Below are 25,175 nucleotides of genomic sequence, written 5' to 3'. Positions count from 1 at the left end.
TTTTATTTTTAATATTTCTAGTATCATGATTAGGGTTGTTATTATTATTATTTGATTTGGCTAACACTATTATTGTTAAATTGCTTCCAATATTAATGTTTATTCTATTGTATTTTTTATGATCACCATATTGCATGTTAAAAGGAATATGTAATTGAAAATCACGCCTAATAAGATAATTTGGACAACCGGTTTAGGTTCCTTTTAATCTTGTTGTTTAATCAAGTGATCACAATATTTTAGAATTATATGTTGCATTAATATTCAACCAATTTAGCTTAATAATAGTTTGGAGCAAATTGAATATTTTGTTTGTATGCCTTTGAGATCGCAGGAATCACTTTTCACTATAAGAATCGAGTAGAGGCCAATACGGGTGAATGTGACTCCATGACTCACTTCGTACCATCATCCCCGATCCTCCTTTCGTGGTTCCGAACCATATGGAGTTAGTAATCTCATGGATTATGAATGGGGTGTAACCTTCACGGGTCAATCGTTGTTGCCTATCGTTGTCCCTTATCGTGGTTGCCTTTTTATGATCCGTGGACGGTTTACAAGTTCCTTAAAAACTTGTTGGAGGCTCCCTACTTTATTTGTCCCTAATCGTTGTCCTTAATCGTAATGTCAATTCCCACTTCCTATGAGTGCCAAGCATATTCACAACATGCTTTTAGCGTAGGCGCACTTCGAACGACGCCTACACTTACATGGCATTTAAATTATTTAATTCTAAAAGAAATTAATAATCTCTTATTTAATTGGCTATTACTAAGATTTATAATCTTACATGGCGCGCTGAGAAAATTAGATCCTACGTGGCTCTTTAAAAACTCGGGAAAAAACTCCCCTATATATATATATATATAGGAAAATTTGTAATTATTAATCCTAACTTTGGGCGATTTCTTTTCATTAATCCCAACTTTCGATTATTTTTAAATAATCCCAACTTTGGGGGGCATCTTCTTTTATTAGGTCAAATGACCGGTGACCTGTTTAACAAGTTTTTTTTTAATTTTTTTCCTTAAATGCCACATGTCGTAATTTCATTGGTCAAAAAAATTAGAAATTTAAAAAAAAAAATTAAAAGAACAAAAAAAAGAAAACCCAGCCAATACCCCTTAACCACCCACACCACGGCCACCAGCCAATACCCCTCAACCACCCACCGGAATCGCAACAACCACCCAAAACCACCAAAACCACCACCCGCACCAATCGCGACCCCTACAACCACCATCTCGCGCGAACGTCGACCCCCATTACCACCAGCAGCACGATTCCCCGACCCCCATTACAACCAACTCGCGCAAACCTCGACCCCCATTTCGCCGCGGATTCCCCCTCCCCCTTTCGCCGCTGATTCCCCCTCCCCCTCCCTCTGTTTCTCGTTTTCGCCGCTGATTCCCCCTCCCTCTATTTCTCGTTTTCGGTGGTTGGGTTTTGGGGTTTCATGGGCTAAGAACTTGGGCTTTTCAGTGGTTGCGTGGGGGCTTTCAGTGGTTGTGTGGGGGCTTTCGGTGGTTTTCGGTGGGGTTTGGTGGTTTTCGGCTGGGTTTCGGTGGTTTTCGGTGGGGTTCGGGAGAGTGATGGTGGTTTTGGGTGGCTGCTAGGGAGGAGGTGGTGGGGCTGCGTTGGATGAAGGTGGTGGGGCTGTGTGGGAAGGGACAGTTTTTTTTTTCTTTTTTTGATTTTTTTTTAAACTTTGATTTTTTTTTTTTTAACAAATTAAGTGTTGACACGTGTCCCATAACCTGGTATAACAGGTGATTGACTTTCGTTGACCGGTTTTGGCCTGATAAAAGAAGACGCCCCCCAAAGTTGGGATTATTTAAAAATAATCGAAAGTTGGGATTAATGAAAAGAAATCGCCCAAAGTTGGGATTAATAATTACAAATTTTCCATATATATATATATATATATATATATATATATATATATATATATATATATATATATATATATATATATATATATATATATATATATATATATATATATATATATATATATATATATATATATATATATATATATATATATATATATATATATATATATATATATATATATATATATATATATATATATATATATAAGATTATTTGGTATTTTATCGAAAATATAATCTAAACTAATAATCTTATTCTAAAATTCTATCATAATTTGATCGAAAATAGAATTCTTACCTAATTTTTTTATCTTATGAAATCTATCTAAAATAGCGTGACACTTACGGTTTTTTATCCTATGAAGTCTATTTAAATCTAAGTATCGCTATTTCGTGACCTGGCTAAAATTTTAACTTTATATATATATATATATATATATATATATATATATATATATATATATATATATATAGTGTGGATCACGTGAAAACAAGATTAATACTGAAAACTGAAAACATGCAATCTCCACCGTAAATTATGATCTATCACTCACCCCTCATCTTACGGTTCAGATTTTTCCCCCAAATTCAAGCAAAATGATAGCAATTTCTCTCTCCTCCTTCATTTGCACGTAACTTTTTCCTCCTCTATTTTCTCTCTCCTACTTTCTCTCTCTTACTTTCCCAATTCTTCTACCAATTTCATGCTACTAATTCAAATCTAGCTTCAATTACTTTGATTTTCAGCAATTTTTTAGCTCTACAATCTATTATCAAGTAAGTTATTTGTGTTAATTTCGTTATTTTGCTTGATTTGAGTACTTAATGTCGTAATTTTTGTTTCACTTTTTTCAACCTAATTTAACTCGTTTTTGCTAGATTTTGATTCGTTTCATTGATTTTGAATTTTTTTTTTTGGATTGAAATTGCAGTAAATCGTTGATTAAGCAGACGAGAACTCGAATCAAAGTTGTCCGGCGAATGAAACGCGACGGAGAATTTTTGAGGAAAGACATTGCTGATCTGCTTGCTAATGGCCTTGAGAAGAACGCTTATGGAAGAGTGAGTGTGTTTTTCCCTTATTTTTTTAGCTTAACGATTTGAATTTTGAGAATTGATGAATTTTTTTAATGTTTATTTGAATTTTTCCATTGTACATATGATGAAAAATGTTGGTGCATCAGAATATTGTATTGTCTTTGTTCATATTTTTATTTTGTCTATTAATTTTGACCGAAAAGCATGTTTGCTTGAATTTTGCGAGAGTTGAATTATTCATTTCTATTGAATTTGTAATTTGACTGTCAACATTTGAGGTGTTACTTAGGTCTAAAATTAATCTTCTAATGAGTAAATTAGGTTTGAGTAAATTAGAAAATCATAGGAGTACATTTTTTTATTTTCTTAGTCATAGGAGTATATGTTTAGAACTAATGGCAGAAGCTCCATTAGAAGCCTTGCCTTATAATATGTTGTTGTTCGTCTCGTCGTCATACTCGTAAATTTTCATGGCTTTGCTCAACAATTGTACTATGTCTTGGTCATTGTATATTTTAATTTGTAATAATTCTGAATGATTTTCTCACTTTTGTTCATTTTTTATTCAATTTTGATTAGATTATGTTAATAATTTAATATGGTGAGAACTAGAGGTGGTGCGACTTTTAAAAAAAGGAGAGGCCTTCGAAGCTCAACTGGAGTTACTTTGCAAGATATAGGAGGTATGATGAATGTTTAATTTTTGGATTATTATACCTTAATATTCAATTTTTGGTATTATATGATGTTAATGTATTGGATTATACTACATTACTGTCTGTCAACTTTTTATTTAGTGATAGTACTAATTTTCATTTAAAAAAAAGTGTTGAAAAATGTGTAATTCTTGATTCGTATATAGGGGTTGAATTGGAGCTAACTAGTAACACCTGTTAATATAATGTTTGAAAAACAAATTTTGAGCAATACTAAAAGCTAACTATGAGTGACTAGAATAGACCTATATTGGGGGCAGCTAATTTTTGAGCAATACTAACTAGTAACACATGTCAATATATCTAGTTGCTTCTGTTATGATAGTCTCCAAATACTATAGAATATAGGTTCCAATATCAATATAAAGGTTACTATATTAATAGTTTCCTATGTACATGAAAAAGGTCACTATATCAATGACAATGATTATTATTTAAATTATTAGTTTACTATATTATAATTGTTTGATAGATAAAGATGAAGATAAGTGTATATATAATTATATGCTTGTGTGTTTTTGGTATGCTTATTCTTATTTATCTTATTTGTTTTGTTAACTTTATAGCATGTGTCAATCTCGATGATGAAGAGGAAGAACATATGGATGCTGATACTAGCAGAGATAAAGGAAAACAAAGAGAGATTGTTAAAGATGTTGAGTTTGATAAAGATGCTTGGATTAGTAAGTGGCCAGTGAGGCCAAAAAAAGGATTGAAAAAGAAAACTATCACTAAGAAAAAGAATCCTTCTATTGCTATATCTTATGGGATTATTGATTGTTGAGCTTTGTTGCTTAATGAAAACCAGAAGAGTAGTGCACATGGACCTCAAAAACTATATTTTGGTGCTTCTCAAAGTGTAAGTATCTTCCGGCTATTCAGTTACTATATCATTTTAAAGGTAGTTGTTCATTATAAAAGATACATAATTAATTTCACTAAGTAATAAACGGTCGCTATGTAATTCAAGTAATCACATGTAAAAATAATAACTCTACCTTATTATTTTTTTTAATGTTTACTAATGTTTGATTGATATTTTTTTAGGCTTTTTTATTGGAAGTTGCGAACAAAGATAATAACACACAAGACATTGACAAGCTATTTGACATTTGGTCAAGATGGATGTTCATTCCTTGCAATGATTTTGATCTTGCAAATGTCGAGTTGGTAATACATTGAAAATGTTGACAATCATTTTTCAACTAAGAATTTTTATATTAAGTTTTCCAAGCTTAATAGTTGTTTATTGCAGATTTTTGTTCCTATACTCTTGAGTGAGCACTTCTTCCTAATTGTTGTGAATTTGAAGGAAGAAAAGCTTCAGTTCATTGATAATATGAGTTATGATACTAAGTACATGAGCGAGGTTGAGAAGTTCTCTGGTAAAAATATGATGTTTTGGATTTTGTTTGTATTTTTCTATTTAGGATATGTCGTATGGAATCTAAAGTATTATTATATTTTGCCTATAGTGATATGTTGAGTACTTTTCTTGATCAACGCATTCCTCAAAGTAATGACTCGATGAAGAACATGGTTGAGTACACTTTGGAGTCACCTTCTATAAATTGGAAGTCTGGAAAACAGACTAATGATTGTGGCATTTATACTATGGTCAGCATGCTTCACTTTGATGGAGCTGATGTGTTCAACTGCGATGTTTTGAGAACGGTTATTATTCTCTTTTTTTTTTTTGGTTTTCAATTTTTATTATATTAACTATTTCCTCCATACAATTTAACTAGTTTTTTATTCTAATTTTAGGTTGCAATTAGACGAGTATTGAGAGCTCAGATTGCTGCTACTCTGGTATTGTCTGATATGAACATTGTCAGAGATGAAGTTCTTAAAAAGCTATATGAATTCAGATTAATAAGGAGTCAAGTTGCAAGAGATGTTGTTGATGGGAGGAAGAAGAAAACAAAGCAAGGTAAAAAGTTAAAGAATGTATAGGCAGACTAACAAATACGTGGATGAAGTTTTTTGCACAAAAGTAGGAAATCTAATGTAATGATCTAGTTTGCATCAACTACTAGAAATAAATTTGTATAAGTGCTAATGTAGAACAATACGATATGATTCCAGTTCATACAAAGGTTTTGAATTGGTGGTATTGGTAGTTTTTTTTTTTGTTATGTAATCCTTAATTGACATTCAAGAAGTTTAGTGAAATATATAGTAGTTATAAACTTGGTGCCTATCTTATAAAAAAAAAGGTATCTATGTTATTTAAAAGGTTTCTATATTATAAGGTCACTATTTAATTAAAAAGGTGTTGTAAGGTTTTGATGATTGTGAACAAATGATGCTTATCTAACTAACATGTGTATTGAGATGTGCATGAACAAGTCATGAAGCAAGAAGATGATTGAGTACAGGTTAGATCATTATTGAAGATGGTTCCAACATACAATGTATGGATCGTGCTTAAGTTCCTTAGGGGGAACACAAATAGAAGAAGAGTTTCCAAGGGGGAACACAAAGAAAAGAAGTCTAAACGTACAAACGTATTGTTAGACTTTGTATGCAGTTCCTAAGAAGAATGAGAAGTAGTTCTTTGCAAGGAATAAGCAGCAATTCGTAAGTGAAGACAAGAGAAGAGAAGTTCCTTTGAAGGAACAGAAGCTTTGGAGTAGAAGCTTCAAGACAGAAAAATAGGAGCATATTTTTCTAGGAATCATGTAAGTATGTTGGACACGAGAAATTGTTTGGAACATGCCTATGGAACTAAATTGGAACTTCAGTCTGGAAGGAACTGGGTGTTGCTGACCAGCCAGTTCCTTACAGGTTAGTCTAAAATTCGTGTATAGAAGGAACACGAGTTTGCACAGCACTAGTAGTCAGTTTTCCACGTTAAATAGTCATTGCATTATGTTTGCCTACTTTATAGGAAGTTAGTTTTGACTCGGTATTAATATTTATTATTAGATTTTATTTTATAAAAGATAAGTTTTTGAAAATAAAATCTGATTTTCTCTTAGTAAAAAAAGATAACTTATTTTCCTAGTTTCTAGGGATTTAGTTTTCAAATAAACTAATTTATAAAATGATTTTATTTTATAAAACAAAGTTTTATAATCGAAATCTGATTTTATTGTAGTCAAAGTCGTGGGAAAAAGATTTTCAAAGTGGTTACCTTAAAAGTAGGAGTTCAGTTGAGATTTTGTTTGTTAAGGAACAAAATGAATCTGGTCTATATGTGAAGTTAAATTAATGAACGGGTGTATTATTTTAACTTATCTTCTTAAAGAAGTCAGTTTTAAACTCCTATTTTTTAGCACAAGGACTTGGTCCCCAAGGAACTTGTGGCTGGTATTTGCAAAACGTGCTGATTGCTTTCCTAACAAAAAGGAAGTTATTGAGCAAGTCGTGGAGCAACTAATTGACCCATTATTGTTGCTTATAATCAAAATTAGTTTTCTATTCGTGGGCCTAAAGATTCGGACCACTTCTGATCATAAGGAACATGGGCAATTAGTGGGTTTTCTAATCTTCTATAAATATAACGTTTTTAATTCTTTCAAAACTGTCTGACTTTAGAGAGTCATTCCATATAGTGTCTCACTTAAGTGGAATAGTTTTTCATGAGAAATATATTATGTCTTCCACGTTGGTGAGTCAGTTCCTTTAGGTTCCAAGTTCCTTACATGTCTCAAAGTGTCCAACATATTAGTTTCGTACATCTATCTTTCATATGTATTTGAGAAATGTTTAAGGGTTTGAGTGAACTCTTGTATTAGGGAATTAATAAGGGTTTGAGTGAACTCTTGTATTGGGGTGAGAACTTGAGTGAGTTCTTTGTATGTAGAGAAGGCTTTGAGTGAAGCTTGAGAGAAAGAGAAAGAGTAAAGTTTTTGAGTAAAATCTCGAGTGAGAAGAGAGGTCTTTGAAGGAAGATTTCGAGCTGCAACTATTAGAGGGAATAGTTGTTGGGGATATGAGTTCGTTGAGGAACTCGGTAGAGGCTCAAGTTCCTCATAGGTTGTAACAGAGTCGTTGGCCTATTTTAGTGGAATGTTTCGAGTCAAAATCCCTTTGGGTCGAGGTTTTTCACTTCCTATTTGGCCTAGGAAGTTTTCCTCGTAAAATCTCTCTTGCTCTATTTCTCTATTGCGTTAAGTTTCTTTTAATTCCGCAAAAAGTAACTAGCGATCTCCATACTACAATTCACCCCCCCTCTTGTAGTATTTCATCTAAATAACAATTGGTATCAGAGCCAGAGCTCTTGATGAAGCAGGAAACCCTGACGAGCAAGTTCTTGGCTAAGATGAGTACGTACAAGAATATTGAAGAAAGGAACTCAGCCCGTCGTTGTTCCAAGCATCATGTGGAGATTAATGTTTACTGGAGAAGTGAAAGGTATTCAAAGACTCATACTTTGAGGTAAGTATTCTGTTTTTGAGTTCTTCATTATATGCATACATTAGTTTAACCTTGTTCCTTGTAGTATTTTTGTTAATATGATTTTAATTTTTATGAATTTTTTTCATCAAATTTGGATAATGTCTATTCTGATTTTTACTGTGTTTAAAAGTCAGTATGTTAGATTTCATGTTTGATTATTTATTCATAACGAATTGATTGATTAAAAGTATTTCAAGGAACACATCTTGTGGAACAACAAACTTGGATTCCTATCAAAAGGAACTTTATTTTTCTGACTTGTTAGTACACAAAAATTTTGATTATATGTCAGAGAAATAGTTTTTCCATGTATCTTGAATTATTTGAATATAAATTATATAGATACATGTTGTTTCTTGGTTGTAGAAGTAGTTATATTGATTTTGACTACTATTACTAACAAGAAGGAACTTGAATTTATTTTGGGTTCCAAAGACCTAGAGGTAATCTTATTTGCAGAATGTATATGAGAGGAAGAAGGCTATAATCATTGAGATGATTTGGTTTCTTGTATATTAGGACACATGTACAAGTTCCTCTCACAATAGTTCTTCATAAGAAGTATGTGAAGATGAAACTTTTTGTAGGTGGTATTTGGTAAGTTGCTCTTACGTCTTCTTATAAGTCTAGATCTGCATTTGTTTACCTTTTTATTTTATTTTATCTTTTACTTAATTGTGCTAACCAATATTCTTTATCATAAATGCATAATTGTAAAAGATTATAGTAGAAAAGTTGACTTACATCGTTTTCATGATGGAATCTAACTTCTCTTTAAGTTTTGTGCAGATTAATAATGATTATCTTGTAGGTATGTGAATAAATGCATAAAAAGAAAGTTTTTGGATCAAGGAACTTTGGACGTTGATCTGAAGGAACTTGGTGAATCTAAGAATGCAGGAAGGAGCCAACAACAAGGAAGTCACACAACTTTACATTAAGTTGTCACGATATATAATATACAAGTTTCGGTTCAAGTTCCTGCTGATTTTGGTTCCCAAAAATAAATCATAAATTCCTTTTTCAATTCTCTACAAAGGATGTTGGTAACTATATGATGACTTCTAAGCAAAGTATTGGAAGTACAAAAGTCTACTGCTAGACTTAAATATGGGACGACATTCTTAAGGGAGTATACGTTGGAGCTTTATGATTTGAGCTTTTTATGTCATATCTCTATTCACTAACCTACTAACCTTGAATATTGCACAAGATCATTTAATTGGGTTCTTGAATTTCAGGCCATATGCTTATGAGAAAGATATGAGGATCCAAGATTGATACGGTGTTGAAACATTGAAGATCAAATCAACACATTCAGTTTTTCATATTAGAAGAGCCCAAGAGAATGTGGAATGGTCCAAAAGGACCAAAGGAACATGTTCCAGTTTGAAATCAAGAGGAACATGTAAAAGAAGGTGATATCTAGTGAGGGGGAACAACTCGTGGTATCTCGACAACGGGTACTCTTAACATGTGATAGAAGGCTTGACATAAGTTTCTCACTAGTGGCTTACGATGGAGGAACTTCAATTAAACTTTTGGTATTAACTTAAAAGGTTGGTAAGTTAAGTTCCTACTCCATTATGAACATTCTTTCGAGATCATGAAGCACATTACGATATTTTCAATGTTTTGTAACTTTATTTGTTTTACCAATAATAGTTCATCATCTATAAAACTAGGAATGTCATATTGAAAGGGAATCAAATAAGGAAATCATACTATGTATGAGGGTCACAATTTGATTCCTTACAATAACCGGACATTTCAAGGATTTATTGAAGATGAATTCTTCTGTGTTTCAAACATATTTGACATGCTGGTTTTCCATACTTGATAAACATCAAGGAACCTGGTTGTTAGCTTATCTTATATCAAGTTCCTTACCATAAGTTTGTGAAGTATGAAAAGTTAGTAATTCTGTCTAATTTATCTTATTTCAAAACTAAATGATAAGAAACACAAACCTATTGGACCTCATTCAATTGGATTTGTGTAAACCCTTGAGTATTTAAAGTTGAGATTAAAAGAGATATGTCTTGGTTATATTTGATAATTGTTATTCAATCACTTACCTTAGAATGTAACAAAGATTATATTCTTGTTATCCTTTCTATGAGGGATTAAGTGATTAAGCAGAAATCAAATGTTATATTAAAGATCTAACCATGGAACCAAATTCCTTTGAGGTTTAATGATTTGTGCAGGAATAAAGTGTTGATTACAAGCTCTCGATGTTGAAATCACTACAAATTTATCAATGCTACTTGCTGCATCATATACAAGGAAATGGTTAGACCTTTGAGAAACAAGACACCCTTCATTTGAAAAGGGAAGTTTTGATAACAGAAGTAGTAAGGTGGTGTTCTTATGGTGCACCTCCAAATGTGAAACATGTACAGGTTACAACAAGACATTAATGTGCATTGAGTGACCATAAATTTTATGAATCTAACATGTTTGTTCCCAGCATGCAGGGTTAAGAGAATTTAGTGTAGAACTCATTAGTTCCTTTGAAACTAGTGGAAATTCTACAGAAGTATGTCACTCTATAAAGCAGCATTAATCAGCTACATTGTCCTATAGTTCCTTAAGAGCTCCAACGTATCATAAAGTGTTGATTCCTTGAAGGAACTTAGAACGTATCTTGACCAAGGAACATATGAAGCCTTCCAACAAGGTACAAAGGAACTAGCTAAGGTGCAAAACCTTAAACTTATTCAGGAACACCAAAAATCATTTGATAAGTGTTAATGAATACATTTGAGCATAGTTCTTACATCAAGGAATGTTGTCAAGTTCATGTTTTTGTAGCTAAATAATGAGTTGATTGCATATCATTTATTTTGCTGCTTACATGGGAATCAAGTTGTTTTTTAAAAGATGTCTAATATGAATTTTCTAAAGATTCTAATTATGGATGTCTATGAGGAACAACCTTTAGGATTTGAAAATCCTAAATCTTTTTGCCATATTTAATTATGAACCTAATAAAGTTCTTTAAATGTTGAAGCATGCAGGTTCATACTCAATGGTATAGGAGATTATTCAAGTTCCTTCTTGAAACTAATCTGAAAGTTAATTGTTTTACTTTCAAGAGGAACTTATTGATTTATTAGTTGTACATACTTATATTGTTTATATCTTTGGTGCAACTAACAAATCTTTCTGCAAGGGCTTTCTAACCCTGTAAAAGCATGATGGGGAACTCAGTTTCTCTTTGGATATGCATCCAAAATAAGAGAAAGGCATGGTGGTCTAATCGACAAAAATACGACAAGGAACTTCCAAAGAAAGATGGCCAATGACATCAAAGTCACTTAATGAGTTTCAAGACAAAAGTGATTGTTCGCATCGGATGAGAGGACATCAAGAGGATGGAACGAATCCTTAAGGAACTTGTATCATAGCCATCAAATTTCAGTCCATTGCAAATTGACTATGATGCATGGTGAAATATAGCTTGAGGTACATCCTTTAATATTCACGATATTGCATAGTTGATGCTTAAATTGAGTATTGTTTTTACTATATGGAACTTGCAATATGTTGTTTGAATATGTGGAACCTCTTTCTTATGATTTTACCTAATTAGAAAATTATGGACTGTTTTAAGGAATAAGATTTGTTGAAGTATGGCATGAGCATATATACATATTCTTTTCTTAAATAATTGTCAAAGTGTCGTGGTTTCTTGTGCACATTACAATAAATTAAATTATGTACGTCTAAGTGTAATGTGTCACACTTAATTATTGTGCTGTAAAAGGCATACTCACTTGCCTAAAAGTGTTAAAGGTCTCATTGAGAATTGTGGATGTTGTCAATAACAAAAATCCTAAGTTGCCAAAGGAACAATGGAAGAAACTTTGATGGAACAAGACAGGTACATTCCCAAACTATTTTATCTCATATGGTTATATATTCTAGAGGGAACGAACCTATCTTTTTGCCAACTTTCAAATTATCCACACCATTCATCTTTGAAAACAACATTATTCTACAACATTATGTTGTGTGTCCGTGTTGTGTTATGGTTTGTGTTTCTCATTTTCATATCTTACATATACATAACTTTGAAGATCCTTATTCTCATTATGTTTTCTTTAGCTCATTCATATCCTCTCACTTTATTTTCACACAACCCATGCGCTCTAAGTTAAATTCATCCCTTTTTATGGTTCAATGATACATGAAGAGTTGGATGAATACATGTTGAGGGGGAAGTTGTGAAAGGATTGAAGTGCGTGTGATTTATCATTTGACGTTTTGGAGGAAGAATCAGCTTGAGGAATTTCTATAATAAATTCCAAGATGAAGAAGAATGATAAGAAACTAAGGTGAAATAAGGGAGGAACCAATCAAAGTGGTTCATATATTTGGTGTTGAAACTCAATAGTATATGAGTAAGTTCTATCTTCATTACTGTACGTGAATGAAAGAAAAATTTGAAAGTTGCCCAAAAAAAAAAAAAAAAAAAAAATAATAAAAAAAAATAAAAAAAAAGAAAAAAAAGGGTGAATATTGAATCTTTATTTCCTATATGATGAAGGATTTTATTCATGAAGCTTGAGAAAGCTAAGGAACAGAAGGAGATATTGAAAGAACTTGATCATGAATATTCAAGTTTCACTTATGAACATGTTCCTTAAGGAAGGTTGGTGGTTGAAGTGAAGGGAACTTGGTAAGTACATATATACCAACGTAATTATATGTGTATGTTGTGTTTCGTTGAACATTCAAGAGTGTGAGATGAAGGTAATTAAACTCTTATGATTGTTAAGAACCTTATCTCAAACTTTCTAAACTAAGAGCACAACATTCGTCTCAAGTTCCTTCTACCCGAAATATTTCCATTATCTTCTTTCGTATCTTTTGAGTCAAATATTCATTATCCTTTTCTCTAACAAACTTTCAAAATCGATCTTCGCTTGATTTTGTATCTTATATGTCAAGTTCCTTCATTGGTTTTGAAGTTGGGTCTTTGGATTGTGAATTGGAAATTTGTGTAGCAGCATCCTAGTTTGAAAATTGAGTCTCTTAAACTTTTTGGAATACCAAGTGTTTCACCATTTTTATGGTGGTATGTGTGACATTTGCCCTTATGTATGTATGCATAACTGCTTGAATTGAATTAATAATTGTGTGCAAGAATACCCTTTTCGATAATGACAAAAGGGGGAAGAATATGTGTGTTTGATGCTTATTATGTGATGTGCTAATTGAAATGCTTATTGAATATTTATTCATGAGTGATGCGTATTGAATATTTATTTATATAGTTAAGCTAAGTCATATTGATGAACATCCATATAATGTGCTTTAAACATGTTATTGTCCTTTTATGAGTAGTTCCTTATCGTACATGCATGAATTGTTCAATAGCTCCTAATTTGCATGATTAAGGGGGAATATATATACATCTTCTGTTATTTATCTTGTGATAAGCATCATTTGTTTGTCATCATCAAAAAGGGGGAAATTGTTGTAAGGTTTTGATGATTGTGAACAAATGATGCTTATCTAACTAACATGTGTATTGAGATGTGCATGAACAAGTCATGAAGCAAGAAGATGATTGAGTACAGGTTAGATCATTATTGAAGATGGTTCCAACATACAATGTATGGATCGTGCTTAAGTTCCTTAGGGGGAACACAAAGAGAAGAAGAGTTTCCAAGGGGGAACACAAAGAAAAGAAGTCTAAACGTACAAACGTATTGTTAGACTTTGTATGCAGTTCCTAAGAAGAATGAGAAGTAGTTCTTTGCAAGGAATAAGCAGCAATTCGTAAGTGAAGACAAGAGAAGAGAAGTTCCTTTGAAGGAACAGAAGCTTTGGAGTAGAAGCTTCAAGACAGAAAAATAGGAGCATATTTTTCTAGGAATCATGTAAGTATGTTGGACACGAGAAATTGTTTGGAACATGCCTATGGAACTAAATTGGAACTTCAGTCTCGAAGGAACTGACAGTCTGGAAGGAACTGGGTGTTGCTGACCAGCCAGTTCCTTACAGGTTAGTCTAAAATTCGTGTATAGAAGGAACACGAGTTTGCACAGCACTAGTAGTCAGTTTTCCACGTTAAATAGTCATTGCATTATGTTTGCCTACTTTATAGGAAGTTAGTTTTGACTCGGTATTAATATTTATTATTAGATTTTATTTTATAAAAGATAAGTTTTTGAAAATAAAATCTGATTTTCTCTTAGTAAAAAAAGATAACTTATTTTCCTAGTTTCTAGGGATTTAGTTTTCAAATAAACTAATTTATAAAATGATTTTATTTTATAAAACAAAGTTTTATAATCGAAATCTGATTTTATTGTAGTTAAAGTCGTGGGAAAAAGATTTTCAAAGTGGTTACCTTAAAAGTAGGAGTTCAGTTGAGATTTTGTTTGTTAAGGAACAAAATGAATCTGGTCTATATGTGAAGTTAAATTAATGAACGGGTGTATTATTTTAACTTATCTTCTTAAAGAAGTCAGTTTTAAACTCCTATTTTTTAGCACAAGGACTTGGTCCCCAAGGAACTTGTGGCTGGTATTTGCAAAACGTGCTGATTGCTTTCCTAACAAAAAGGAAGTTATTGAGCAAGTCGTGGAGCAACTAATTGACCCATTATTGTTGCTTATAATCAAAATTAGTTTTCTATTCATGGGCCTAAAGATTCGGACCACTTCTGATCATAAGGAACATGGGCAATTAGTGGGTTTTCTAATCTTCTATAAATATAACGTTTTTAATTCTTTCAAAACTGTCTGACTTTAGAGAGTCATTCCATATAGTGTCTCACTTAAGTGGAATAGTTTTTCATGAGAAATATATTATGTCTTCCACGTTGGTGAGTCAGTTCCTTTAGGTTCCAAGTTCCTTACATGTCTCAAAGTGTCCAACATATTAGTTTCGTACATCTATCTTTCATATGTATTTGAGAAATGTTTAAGGGTTTGAGTGAACTCTTGTATTAGGGAATTAATAAGGGTTTGAGTGAACTCTTGTATTGGGGTGAGAACTTGAGTGAGTTCTTTGTATGTAGAGAAGGCTTTGAGTGAAGCTTGAGAGAAAGAGAAAGAGTAAAGTTTTTGAGTAAAGTCTCGAGTGAGAAGAGAGGTCTTTGAAGGAAGATTTCGAGCTGCAACTATTAGAGGGAATAGTTGTTGGGGATATGAGTTCGTTGAGGAACTCGGTAGAGGCTCAAGTTCCTCATAGGTTGTAACAGAGTCGTTGGCCTATTTTAGTGGAATGTTTCGAGTCAAAATCCCTTTGGGTCGAGGTTTTTCACTTCCTATTTGGCCTAGGAAGTTTTCCTCGTAAAATCTCTCTTGCTCTATTTCTCTATTGCGTTAAGTTTCTTTTAATTCCGCAAAAAGTAACTAGCAATCTCCATACTACAATTCACCCCCCCTCTTGTAGTATTTCATCTAAATAACAAAAGGTATCTATGTCATTTAAAAAGTTTCTATATTATAAGGTCACTATGTCTTTAAAAAGGTATCTATGATATTTGAAAGATTTACATATTTGTTTAAAAAGGAAAAAAGATTTATATGACTTTATATGAGTTAAAATGTTATGGTAACCATATCATTATAACGATAACTATGTCATTATGTAATGTTTAAAAAACAAAGGTCTCTATGTGACGAAAAGGGTTACTATATCAATTTGTACTTTAACTTGACCATAATTTTTTTATTTGGTAACTATGTAAGCAAAATGGTATCAATGTATTCATTATCCTATTTTGGGTTCATGTAACTAATTGCCAATTTCTATGCGATTCGAAAGGGTCACTCTAAGATGCAAGAGGGTTGCTATTTGAATAAAAAGGTCACTATATAATTAAAGAGGGTTATTATTTGATTAAAAAAGATTTTTACAATAATCTTTCTCTATAGGATTACTATTTGATTAAAAAGGTCACTATATAATTAAAGAGTGTTACAATTAAAAAGATTTCTACAATAATATGTCTTTATTTAAATAAAAAGGTCCTTATGAGTGTCGTAATTATATTAATATATTCTTAAGCTATTCAATTAGTAAATCAATTAAAAGAACGAGCCTCTCCTTTCCTAACTTTTTATTGGCTTAATCTATGTGGGTTGGGGGAGCTGAAAGGGGCTTTAGAAGAATTGTGAAAATGTGATTTTTTTTTTTTTAACAATTCCTATGTCATAATAAAAGTCATTATATCACTAAAAAGGTCTCTACGGAACAAGGTCATAATACGATGAAAGGAAGTCACTATGAAATTAAAAACAGATGCTATAATATAATACAAGTTATTATGCCAATATGCCACTACATCAAAATAAAAATATGAAGGTCCCCCTATCAATAAAATTTTAATAATAAAAGGTCCTCCTTATCAATAAAATTTTAACAATAAAAAGGTCCCTGTTTAATATATGTGTAACAATAATAGTCACTGTATCAATAAAAAGGGCACTATAGCAATAAAAAGGGCACTATAGCAATAAAAAGTGTATTATCATGTGTCACTATGTTCTTTCTCTCCTCCCATCTCCTCCATTTCAGTACTAGGCCGTCATGTTTCTTCATGTAAATATGAAGTTGTTTTGCAGCCTTTCTACTCTTCTTTGAAATCCTGAAATAATGTACATGAACATATATAAAATGAAAATCTAGTAGAAAGTAAACATAGTACAAAATTTATTTATTTATATATTTTTTAAAAAAATACCTCATTCAATTTGGATTTTTTTTTTGCGGACAATTCCGACTATCATGGTTTGTTCTCTGACCACAAGTTCTACAAAGTCTATCTTTCTTTTGGCTTTCCTCAATAGCAATCTCTTTGTCTGATTTTTTCCTTTTTCCACTACCGCTACCTTTGTTGGAAGACTTGTTTGGAGGAAGAATATCAACAACAATGTCATTAGATCCAACAAATAATTTGATGTGCTTATTTTTTGCTTCACGTTTATCAACTGGACCTTCAGATTCCAAGTCTTTCATCTCATTTTCAAAAGATATTAGCTTAGACAACAATGACTCAAAACATTCAACTTTCTCCTCACAAAGACTTACACATGAAAAAAACATGTACCATAAATCACCAACTAGCTTTTGCTTCTTATCCTTCTGTGCCCCATCAAGCAAGTTGTTGTTTAAGCCAAATATTGGTTTCTTCATAGCTTCTTTAGTCCAACGATGCAAAACATATTGCCTTGGAATCTCAAATAAGAACTTTCCTTTCATGACAAAGAGAATGTGACAACATAATATTCCAACAGATTCAAACATTCTACAGGAGCAAGAAGCATCATTAGAACACAAAACATATGTGAAATGATAGCTCTTTTTCCTAGTGTTGTCAACAATTCTATATTGCTCAATCCCTTCTTCTTCTTTGATGGTAACACTACCTATACCACAATTGTACAAAGCATGCTTGAATTCCTTTTGGAATATGTAAAATACATTATGAGTGTAAACTAGTGCAACATGCTTTTCCAAGTGCAGGGGGGTGACAAGTTGGGGATGTGTAGTTTTCGAAGTAGCATTCAACTTGTCTTGTGTGTGCCTTTGAGCATCAATTGCGGATTCATAGCGAAACCACAACTCAACCAATAACAAATGCTGATTGGTGAAGTTAGTGAAAAAGCTATTTTCACTCTCAGATCTTTGGGTTGACCTTAAAATCCCACCCATAAAAAGGTCACGAAAGTAGGAAGGAATCCACATATTCCTTATATTAAACATATTCTTAAACCAATCATCATTCACTAAATCAAATTCAGACATCACTGAGTGCCAACCAATTTCAAATTCTTCTGGTTCAAGGTCTCTATTCCACACAACAGAGTTCAGTTTATGAAGAAAGTCAGTTTCTAAGCATAATTCGGGCCCAACCTTTTGTGGCACTTTTTTCATAATGTGCCACATACAAAACCTATGTTTTGCCTTATCAAGAACATTTTTAATTGCCACTTTCATCGCCGGGTCTTGATCTGTCATGATACAGGCAGGCTGACAGTTATTCATTGCTTTTAAGAAAGTTTCAAATAACCATTCAAAGGATTCAATATCCTCCTTTTCAAGTAAGCCTATCCCAAAAGTCACACACTTACTATGGTTATCAACACCCGTAAATGGGGCAAAAACCATAGAGTATTTGTTGGTGTCAAATGTTGTATCAAATGTAATCATATCACAGAACAACGAATAATTTTTTCTACTAATTGCATCTGCCCAAAATACTCTTGTCAAGCGTTGATGTTCATCCATACAATGGTCAAAGAAAAAGGCACCTTCACTGTTTTAAGCTTTTTCTTTCAAATTGTTTATAAACATCGAAGCATCTTTCTCTTGTATGTAAGCTTTCAAATCTCGATTAAAGTTCTTGAAATCATTCAATGTTGCACCTATATTATCATAGCTACCAAGATGTTCCTTCATCAACTTATAAGACTTGTTTGGACCAATGTTCAATTTAGAGTTGTCAAAAATAAATTTTTTTTGGCCAAGATTAAGGTTTCCAACATTTGCCAAAAAATTCATTGTGATGGGAGAAGCAAGATTGTGGCTATGAGATTCATGAAAGGCATAAACCATCCATTTTCCATCTGAACGTTCCCTAATCCCAATCATTGCATTACATCCAACACAATTTATGATTCTTTTTCTAGCTTTAGGCTTTCCCTCTTTCTTAGCAACTCTACCTTTTGTTTCACCATCCTTCGTACACCCTTGTTTATTACAATATAAATATTTCAAGTATACTTCATCAGTAGCCTGAGTTCTCTTTTCAGTACCTAGTCTTACCACAAACCCACAAAATCTAGCATATTGCTTATAAAACTCAACACCTTTAAGTAAGGAATCAAAAGGCATACCAATTGTAGGCTTTAGTTCAGGGGGACAGCATGGTATGAACTCTTTTGTTCCTCTAGGAGTGTAACACACACTTGGGCCCTTTAGTGACGGCAAGTTTTCAACAACATTGGTAGTTGTAGATGTATTTGAGCAACTACCTTCTTCTGATTCCTCTTCCATTATCTGCATATAATATCAAATATTATGGTTAAAAATGGGTACTGTAATAAAATAAATATGATCCATTCCATGGTGCAACTAACTGAGCACAAACAAAACAATCTACAATATATGGTTATGGTATCATAAAAAAGGGTAACTATATAGTATTGAGCAAGGTGATAGTCATTCAAGCAAATACACAAACACCTTAAGTGCAACAATTTCTCCCAGTAATTAATGTCATATATCCAAGTTAAAAAACTTCAATACATGAAAAAAAATATTTATATTGCAAATTATATTGGTTGAATTGTTACAAAAAAAAAAAAAAAAAAAAAAAAAAAAAAAAAAAAAAAGAGCATGTTAGAAACTAAAGAAAGTTTTCCTCCCAAAAAAAAAGAAACTAAAAACTGAGCAAATAAAGTCATTCAAGCAAAATCACAAACACCTTATGTGCAACAATAGAAACCTTCACAGATAAAATGATTGAAACTTGTAACCAGAAAAATCAAGGAAATAATATCAAAATAGAATATTTATATATAAAAAAGAACATGATACAAACTTACATTCATGAAAAACGAAAAAAATCAAACATGATATAGTGATAGTGATTTTTTCAATTGATATAGAATTGAAAAGAAACGAATTGGATGAAAAAAAAAACCTCAAAATCCATTCGTCAATGTGATTTAATAGTTCGTGAATTGAAAATTTTTCGTGGAAATTTTGATAATTAATCAATTAGTTTTTCACAAAAATAAATTTGGGGGAAAAGGTCATGTTAGCTGCTCAAGAGAATAAGCTTAGGTAAATCCCTTTGAAATTTCTTGGTTGTGTTTCAACCGTCAGATTATTTCATTAATCATCAACGGTTGAGATTTGTTGTAAAATTTATTGGGTTGGTTTCAACTGAAATGTAAAATTTTTTCGTAAAAAAATAAAAAGCAAAATTCAGGAAAATCAAGAAGAGGAAAAAGAAGATAAAGGAAAAAAAAGGGTCGGTCCGTCCTGGGTTTTTATTAAATTTTAGGATTGCCTCAAAAAAAAACAAAATTTAGGAAGTTGTTTTGGTTTAGTTTAGGAACCAAAAGCGGTGTATGGGCAAGGGAGTTTGTGATTGTGAATAAAAGGAGGCAGAGCGAATAGTTACGAGAATCCGATAGAATTCGTAATCGTTGATCGTTTTAGTTGGCAAAATCAAATCTGGTGTTGTTGGATATCCAAGGATGGCAATTCACAGGTCACAATCATATTATTCAAACAATCAAGAATTTTCATGGGATCTATTGATTGCAGCACAACATGCTAGAGAAGCTATCGCTAGGAGAGACCCCAGGGTTCTTAAATCCTTGCAACTCCAAAAAGAGGCCAACTTTCAAAAGTTGCACGCTTTAATTAATAAAATTAAAAACTCGAGTTCGAGTTCGGGTTCGGGTTCGGGTTCTAGTTCGAGATGTGGTAATAATAAGGCCAAAGAATGGAGGCTTGCATTCATTGCGAAATTCCAGGCTGAAAGGAGGCTTGAGACAATTCAAAACATGGACGATCACGAAGGTAAGGAGGAGGCGTTACTCTCTGCTTTGGCCAACGTGTCTGAGGCTAAATCCAGGCTTCAGAGCGTCCAATATAAGTAGGAATTATGTTGATTATTTCGATGAATAACAAAACTATGGGTTAAAGATACTACTCCATACTATTTTGTTGAAAAGCAACTACAAGTAATATTTTTTCCATTTTTTTATTTATATAATCGATCATAATATTCTTAGTTTTGCACAATTGACAATTGCACTTATTAACATATTGTATAGATTAATTTTACCACATCTTTAATAAGCAAAATGGTTTATTTGAAACTATACATTGAGTTTAATCATTATTTTGCTATATAATAATAATAATAATAATAATAATAATAATAATAATAATAATAATAATAATAATAATAATAATAATAATAATAATAATAATAATAATAATAATAATAATAATAATAAGGCAAAAGCTAATGAGCGCCCCCAGGGCGTTAGATAAGAGAATTAAAATGCAAATACTAGAGTAAAATTAACATTAATTACACCGAACGACGCGTGATTTTGTCATGAATTCCTAACTTAATACCATTTCAACCAATAAAATTTATCCTTATCTAACGCCTCGGGGCGCTCGTTAGCAAGATCGAAATAATAATAATAATAATAATAATAATAATAATAATAATAATAATAATAATAATAATAATAATAATAATAATAATAATAATAATAATAATAATAATAATAATAATAATAATAATAATAATAATAATAATAATAATAATAATAATAATAATAATAATAATCAATATATTCAAAGCTATCTTATTATAATGATAAAGATAAAAATTTGCAACTGAAAACATATATATTTTTTTATTTTTTATTTTTTTTAACTAGAGTTACTATTTTCGTTTTTTTAATAAGTTAGAGTTCCATTTTTGGAAATCTCTTACAATTTAATAATACTCCCTCCGTCCCAAAAAGAACGACCCATTTGGCCAAAATTTTATCCCAAAAAGAATGACCCATTTGCATTAAAACACCACCAATTTGCAACAATATTTGTGCAAAATTAGCTTCCCCATATAAAAATTTCATTTTCCATGTTATTTTATTACTTTCTCTCTCTATTTTTTTACAAACCCCATGTAAATTTATCTTTCCAATATATTTTTACTTCTTTTTACTTAACTTCCTTAATACCCGCGTAATCAACCCAAATGGGTCGTTCTTTTTGGGACGGAGGGAGTATATCTTTATCCACCAATGTCCCCATTCTTTCATACATTATCATTTCTCACTTCTCCAATTGTCCTCGCTATAATATTCTCACGATTGCTTTAAAAGAGTTTATTAAACTATTCATTCTAGCATAGATATATCTTTCTTTTAGGGAGCTCAAATGTTAAGATATTTCTCAGTAATTCGTAATTGGTTGGGAGTAGACTTAGGATGGGTGGGAGCTCATATGTTAGTATCAATAGTATGTTACACACACTCTTATACCACTTTACTGTTTGATAAAAAAAAAAAAACCTTATTTATCCCACTAACATCTTATTTAAAACCTCTTAAAACTCCGTGCAATCCCATCTCTAGCCTTAAATAAAAATAAAACAAAAAAAAACAAACAAACAGAGGGAGTAAAATAGTATCTTGATTAATACAAGTCTCAACCCCTTAAAAAAATTGGGTGCCCTTTAGGTTTTTTCTAGCCTCCATTATTGCTAGATTTTTTATTTTTTTATTTTTTTATTTATTTATTTATTTTTTTAATTTAAAGGTTTTTCCTTCACTCTTCTCCTTTTTTCTCTTCTCTTCCATCTCTTTTCTTCTGATCTCAATTGTAAATTTTTATAGGAGCTTTCACCGTTGGTTTTATCAGTGCGTGGTAAAAACTTTTTAATTGCTTTCAATAAATGGATCCTATTTTTATGATGGGGTTTATTCAATTAGGTTTATGTTTTTTGTTTTTTCATGTGCTAAAAATTGAAGATTTAGGGTTTCATCGTCTCCGAAAGTATCTAGAAGGTCATATGAGTTTCTTCATTCAAATAACTACTCATCCGTGGATCTCAAGCCGAATTAGAGCTAACTCACATATTGTATTGCTTCAGATGAAAATTTTTAATAAGGCGATTGTCGATCGAATGTGCGATGTAACTAGTTATAGATGATTTGTACTTGTATTGGAATTTTAGATTTCCTAGGAATTGTTTGTAAGTGCCGTTTGACTACATTTCATTATAAAATTCTTTTTCTCCTTGTAAAAAAAAAAAAAAATCTCAACCTTCTTTAAATTTTGACTCCTATATATGTATGTGTAGCCTTTTCTGTAACCAAATGAGTAGATTGTAGTCTTGTAGATACAAATAAATGTACTGGTCCGTGCTCCGTTAGTATATACTATCAAAACCGAACTTTTTAATTTCATGAACAGGAAAACATAATATTCAAACTGCAGAAAACTATCAATAACATAATACTAAAGGCGAATCTGATATGACATTTGTCATGTTTTGATTAAAAAAATTCCCGCCACTTTTACTTTCCTTTTTTTAACAATATTTATGAACATTATTTTATAATATCCTATAATATTTAACTTTCAATTTGACAACTAAATATAAAGTATATTCTATATGCATTCAATCAATGAAAATATTTTGACATATAATATTTTATAATAGGTATTTTTCTATATCAAACAAACATATACTACATATAAGGTAATATAAGGAATATTGGAATAATGTAAAACTCCAGTTTTCCATAGTTCATATCATTCTACATCATATATTTTTTTTCCTTTGAAAGATTTTTTGCTCCAACCGTGATTGTTACATTTCCTTTTATTTATTATTTATATTTTTTTTTTTAGAATTGTTGATTTATTTATAAAAATAACACTGCAATTCAATAACTATAAAATAAAAATTAAAAAACCTTGATTATTAATTGTCACAAAAAAAAATTCAATTAAATTTGTATAAACATTATACCGTCAAAGTATGCTATAAAACATTGTGCCAGTCAAAACATGCCAACAAAATAGGGATATAGGGGGTACATAAGTACATTTCACGGGTTATAATTAACATAACAATTTAATTTTATATAAAACCCTATAATCATTAAATATTGCTTCTTTTTTTTTTAAAATAACTTTTGATATCAATGTAATATAAAATTCAATGGAAAAGAAAATCAAGTATTGTTTCAATTAAAAATATTGATTTTTATTATTTTTAATTATTGTTAAATTAACATTATAATTTATAGGAAATTTTGATTTTTACCACCTTCCAATAACGACTTTGTCGAATTTACCACCTCCAAAAAAAAAAGATTTACTTTACCACCTCATAAAAAAAGTAAACATCAGTTTTCCCACCTCGTCTGAGCTCAGGTGACGGAAAACGCATGGGGACCCACCATAACGACTACTTTTTGAATTTATCCCCAATTTCTCTCGATTTCTCTTCTATTTAAACCTAAGTCTTCATTTCTACACCAAATTCTTCAAATTTGGGGTATTTTTTTTGCGATTTTCTTCACAAATCAATATTTTTGGGCAACCTTAACAATCCTAAACCATCAAATTGTGAAGCAATCAGTTGAACTCTTCGACATCAAACATCAATCAGGTAAGCAATTTGTGTTAATTCTGTTGTAATTTTTTGCAAATCTTTGTGTGATTTTGATGCATTTGCTTAGAGTAATTGAAATAAAACGCTTTGTTATATCAATTACACCCCAATTTGATTTAAAAAATTAGGGTTCATGCAACATTAAATTAATTTGGGGTTTTTTGATTTCTTAATTGGTTACTGAAATTAGGGTTAGATAATGGTGATTGGTGTTGAAATACAATTAATTTCCCTCCACCTGATGAAGATGACAAGCAAAGCTAATGTGTAGCAATTTTGTGGTTCCAGCACGATTTCAACCACCCAAACTAGTTTAGGGTTTCAGTTTTTACAGAGAGAAAGAGAAAAATCAAAGGAGAGAGAAGGTGTTACAGTGAGAAACAACAAAAATCAAAGGAGAGAGAGACGAAATTGATGAGGAGGTGAGAAATTCGGTGAGAAATTGATTATGGAAGGTGAGAAAAGGAGGAGAGAGAGGGAAATCGTGTTTAAATGAAATAAATTGGAGGGAAGTGACAGTTAGTGGGCCCCACTTGCAGTTTCCGTCACCGGAGTCAGGGTAGAGGTGGGAAAACTGATGTTTAATTTTTTTATGAGGTGGTAAAGTAAATCTTTTTTTTTTGGAGGTGGTAAATTCGACAAAGTCGTTATTGGAAGGTGGTAAAAATCAAAATTTCCTAATTTATAAATATGCTAAGTAAAAACCGTGCATTGCACGGGACTTAAACTAGTCAGAGGATATAATCTAGAAATCCATATTACCATTATACGATATATACACAGAAAATATTTGTGGTCTCAGTGATCTTTAATAACCATCTCTGCCATCTAAGAAAATATCCTAGAATTGGAGGAAAGTTTCAAAATTAAGCTGAAAATGACTGATTTAAAACATTGAAACTTACAGTATAAAATTGATTA

General features: G+C 31.6%; 1 protein-coding gene across 2 annotated transcripts; it reads left to right on the top strand.

The window, feature by feature from the left end:
- Positions 1–2,455: 2,455 nt before the first annotated feature.
- On the top strand, positions 2,456–5,850 carry LOC145559515 (uncharacterized). Of its 2 annotated transcripts, none has more exons than XR_014092744.1 (8): positions 2,456–2,672; positions 2,828–2,957; positions 3,513–3,616; positions 4,240–4,508; positions 4,697–4,819; positions 4,905–5,034; positions 5,125–5,323; positions 5,417–5,850. XR_014092744.1 is itself a non-coding variant. In XM_081620929.1 (8 exons), the coding sequence occupies exons 3-4, from the start codon at positions 3,532–3,534 to the stop codon at positions 4,431–4,433; spliced, it is 303 nt and encodes a 100-aa protein (XP_081477055.1). In that variant the 5' UTR covers positions 2,456–2,672; positions 2,828–2,957; positions 3,513–3,531; the 3' UTR covers positions 4,434–4,508; positions 4,697–4,819; positions 4,905–5,034; positions 5,125–5,323; positions 5,417–5,850. The 2 variants fall into 2 exon arrangements, 1 of the variants encoding a protein (XP_081477055.1); XM_081620929.1 differs by having other exon boundaries at positions 4,216–4,508.
- The last annotated feature ends 19,325 nt before the right edge of the window (positions 5,851–25,175 follow it).

This window comes from Chenopodium album, chromosome 9, assembly GCF_948465745.1.
Source record: "Chenopodium album chromosome 9, dcCheAlbu1.1, whole genome shotgun sequence".
NCBI lineage: Eukaryota > Viridiplantae > Streptophyta > Magnoliopsida > Caryophyllales > Amaranthaceae > Chenopodium > Chenopodium album.
This window is presented reverse-complemented; position numbering and strand designations above follow the sequence as displayed.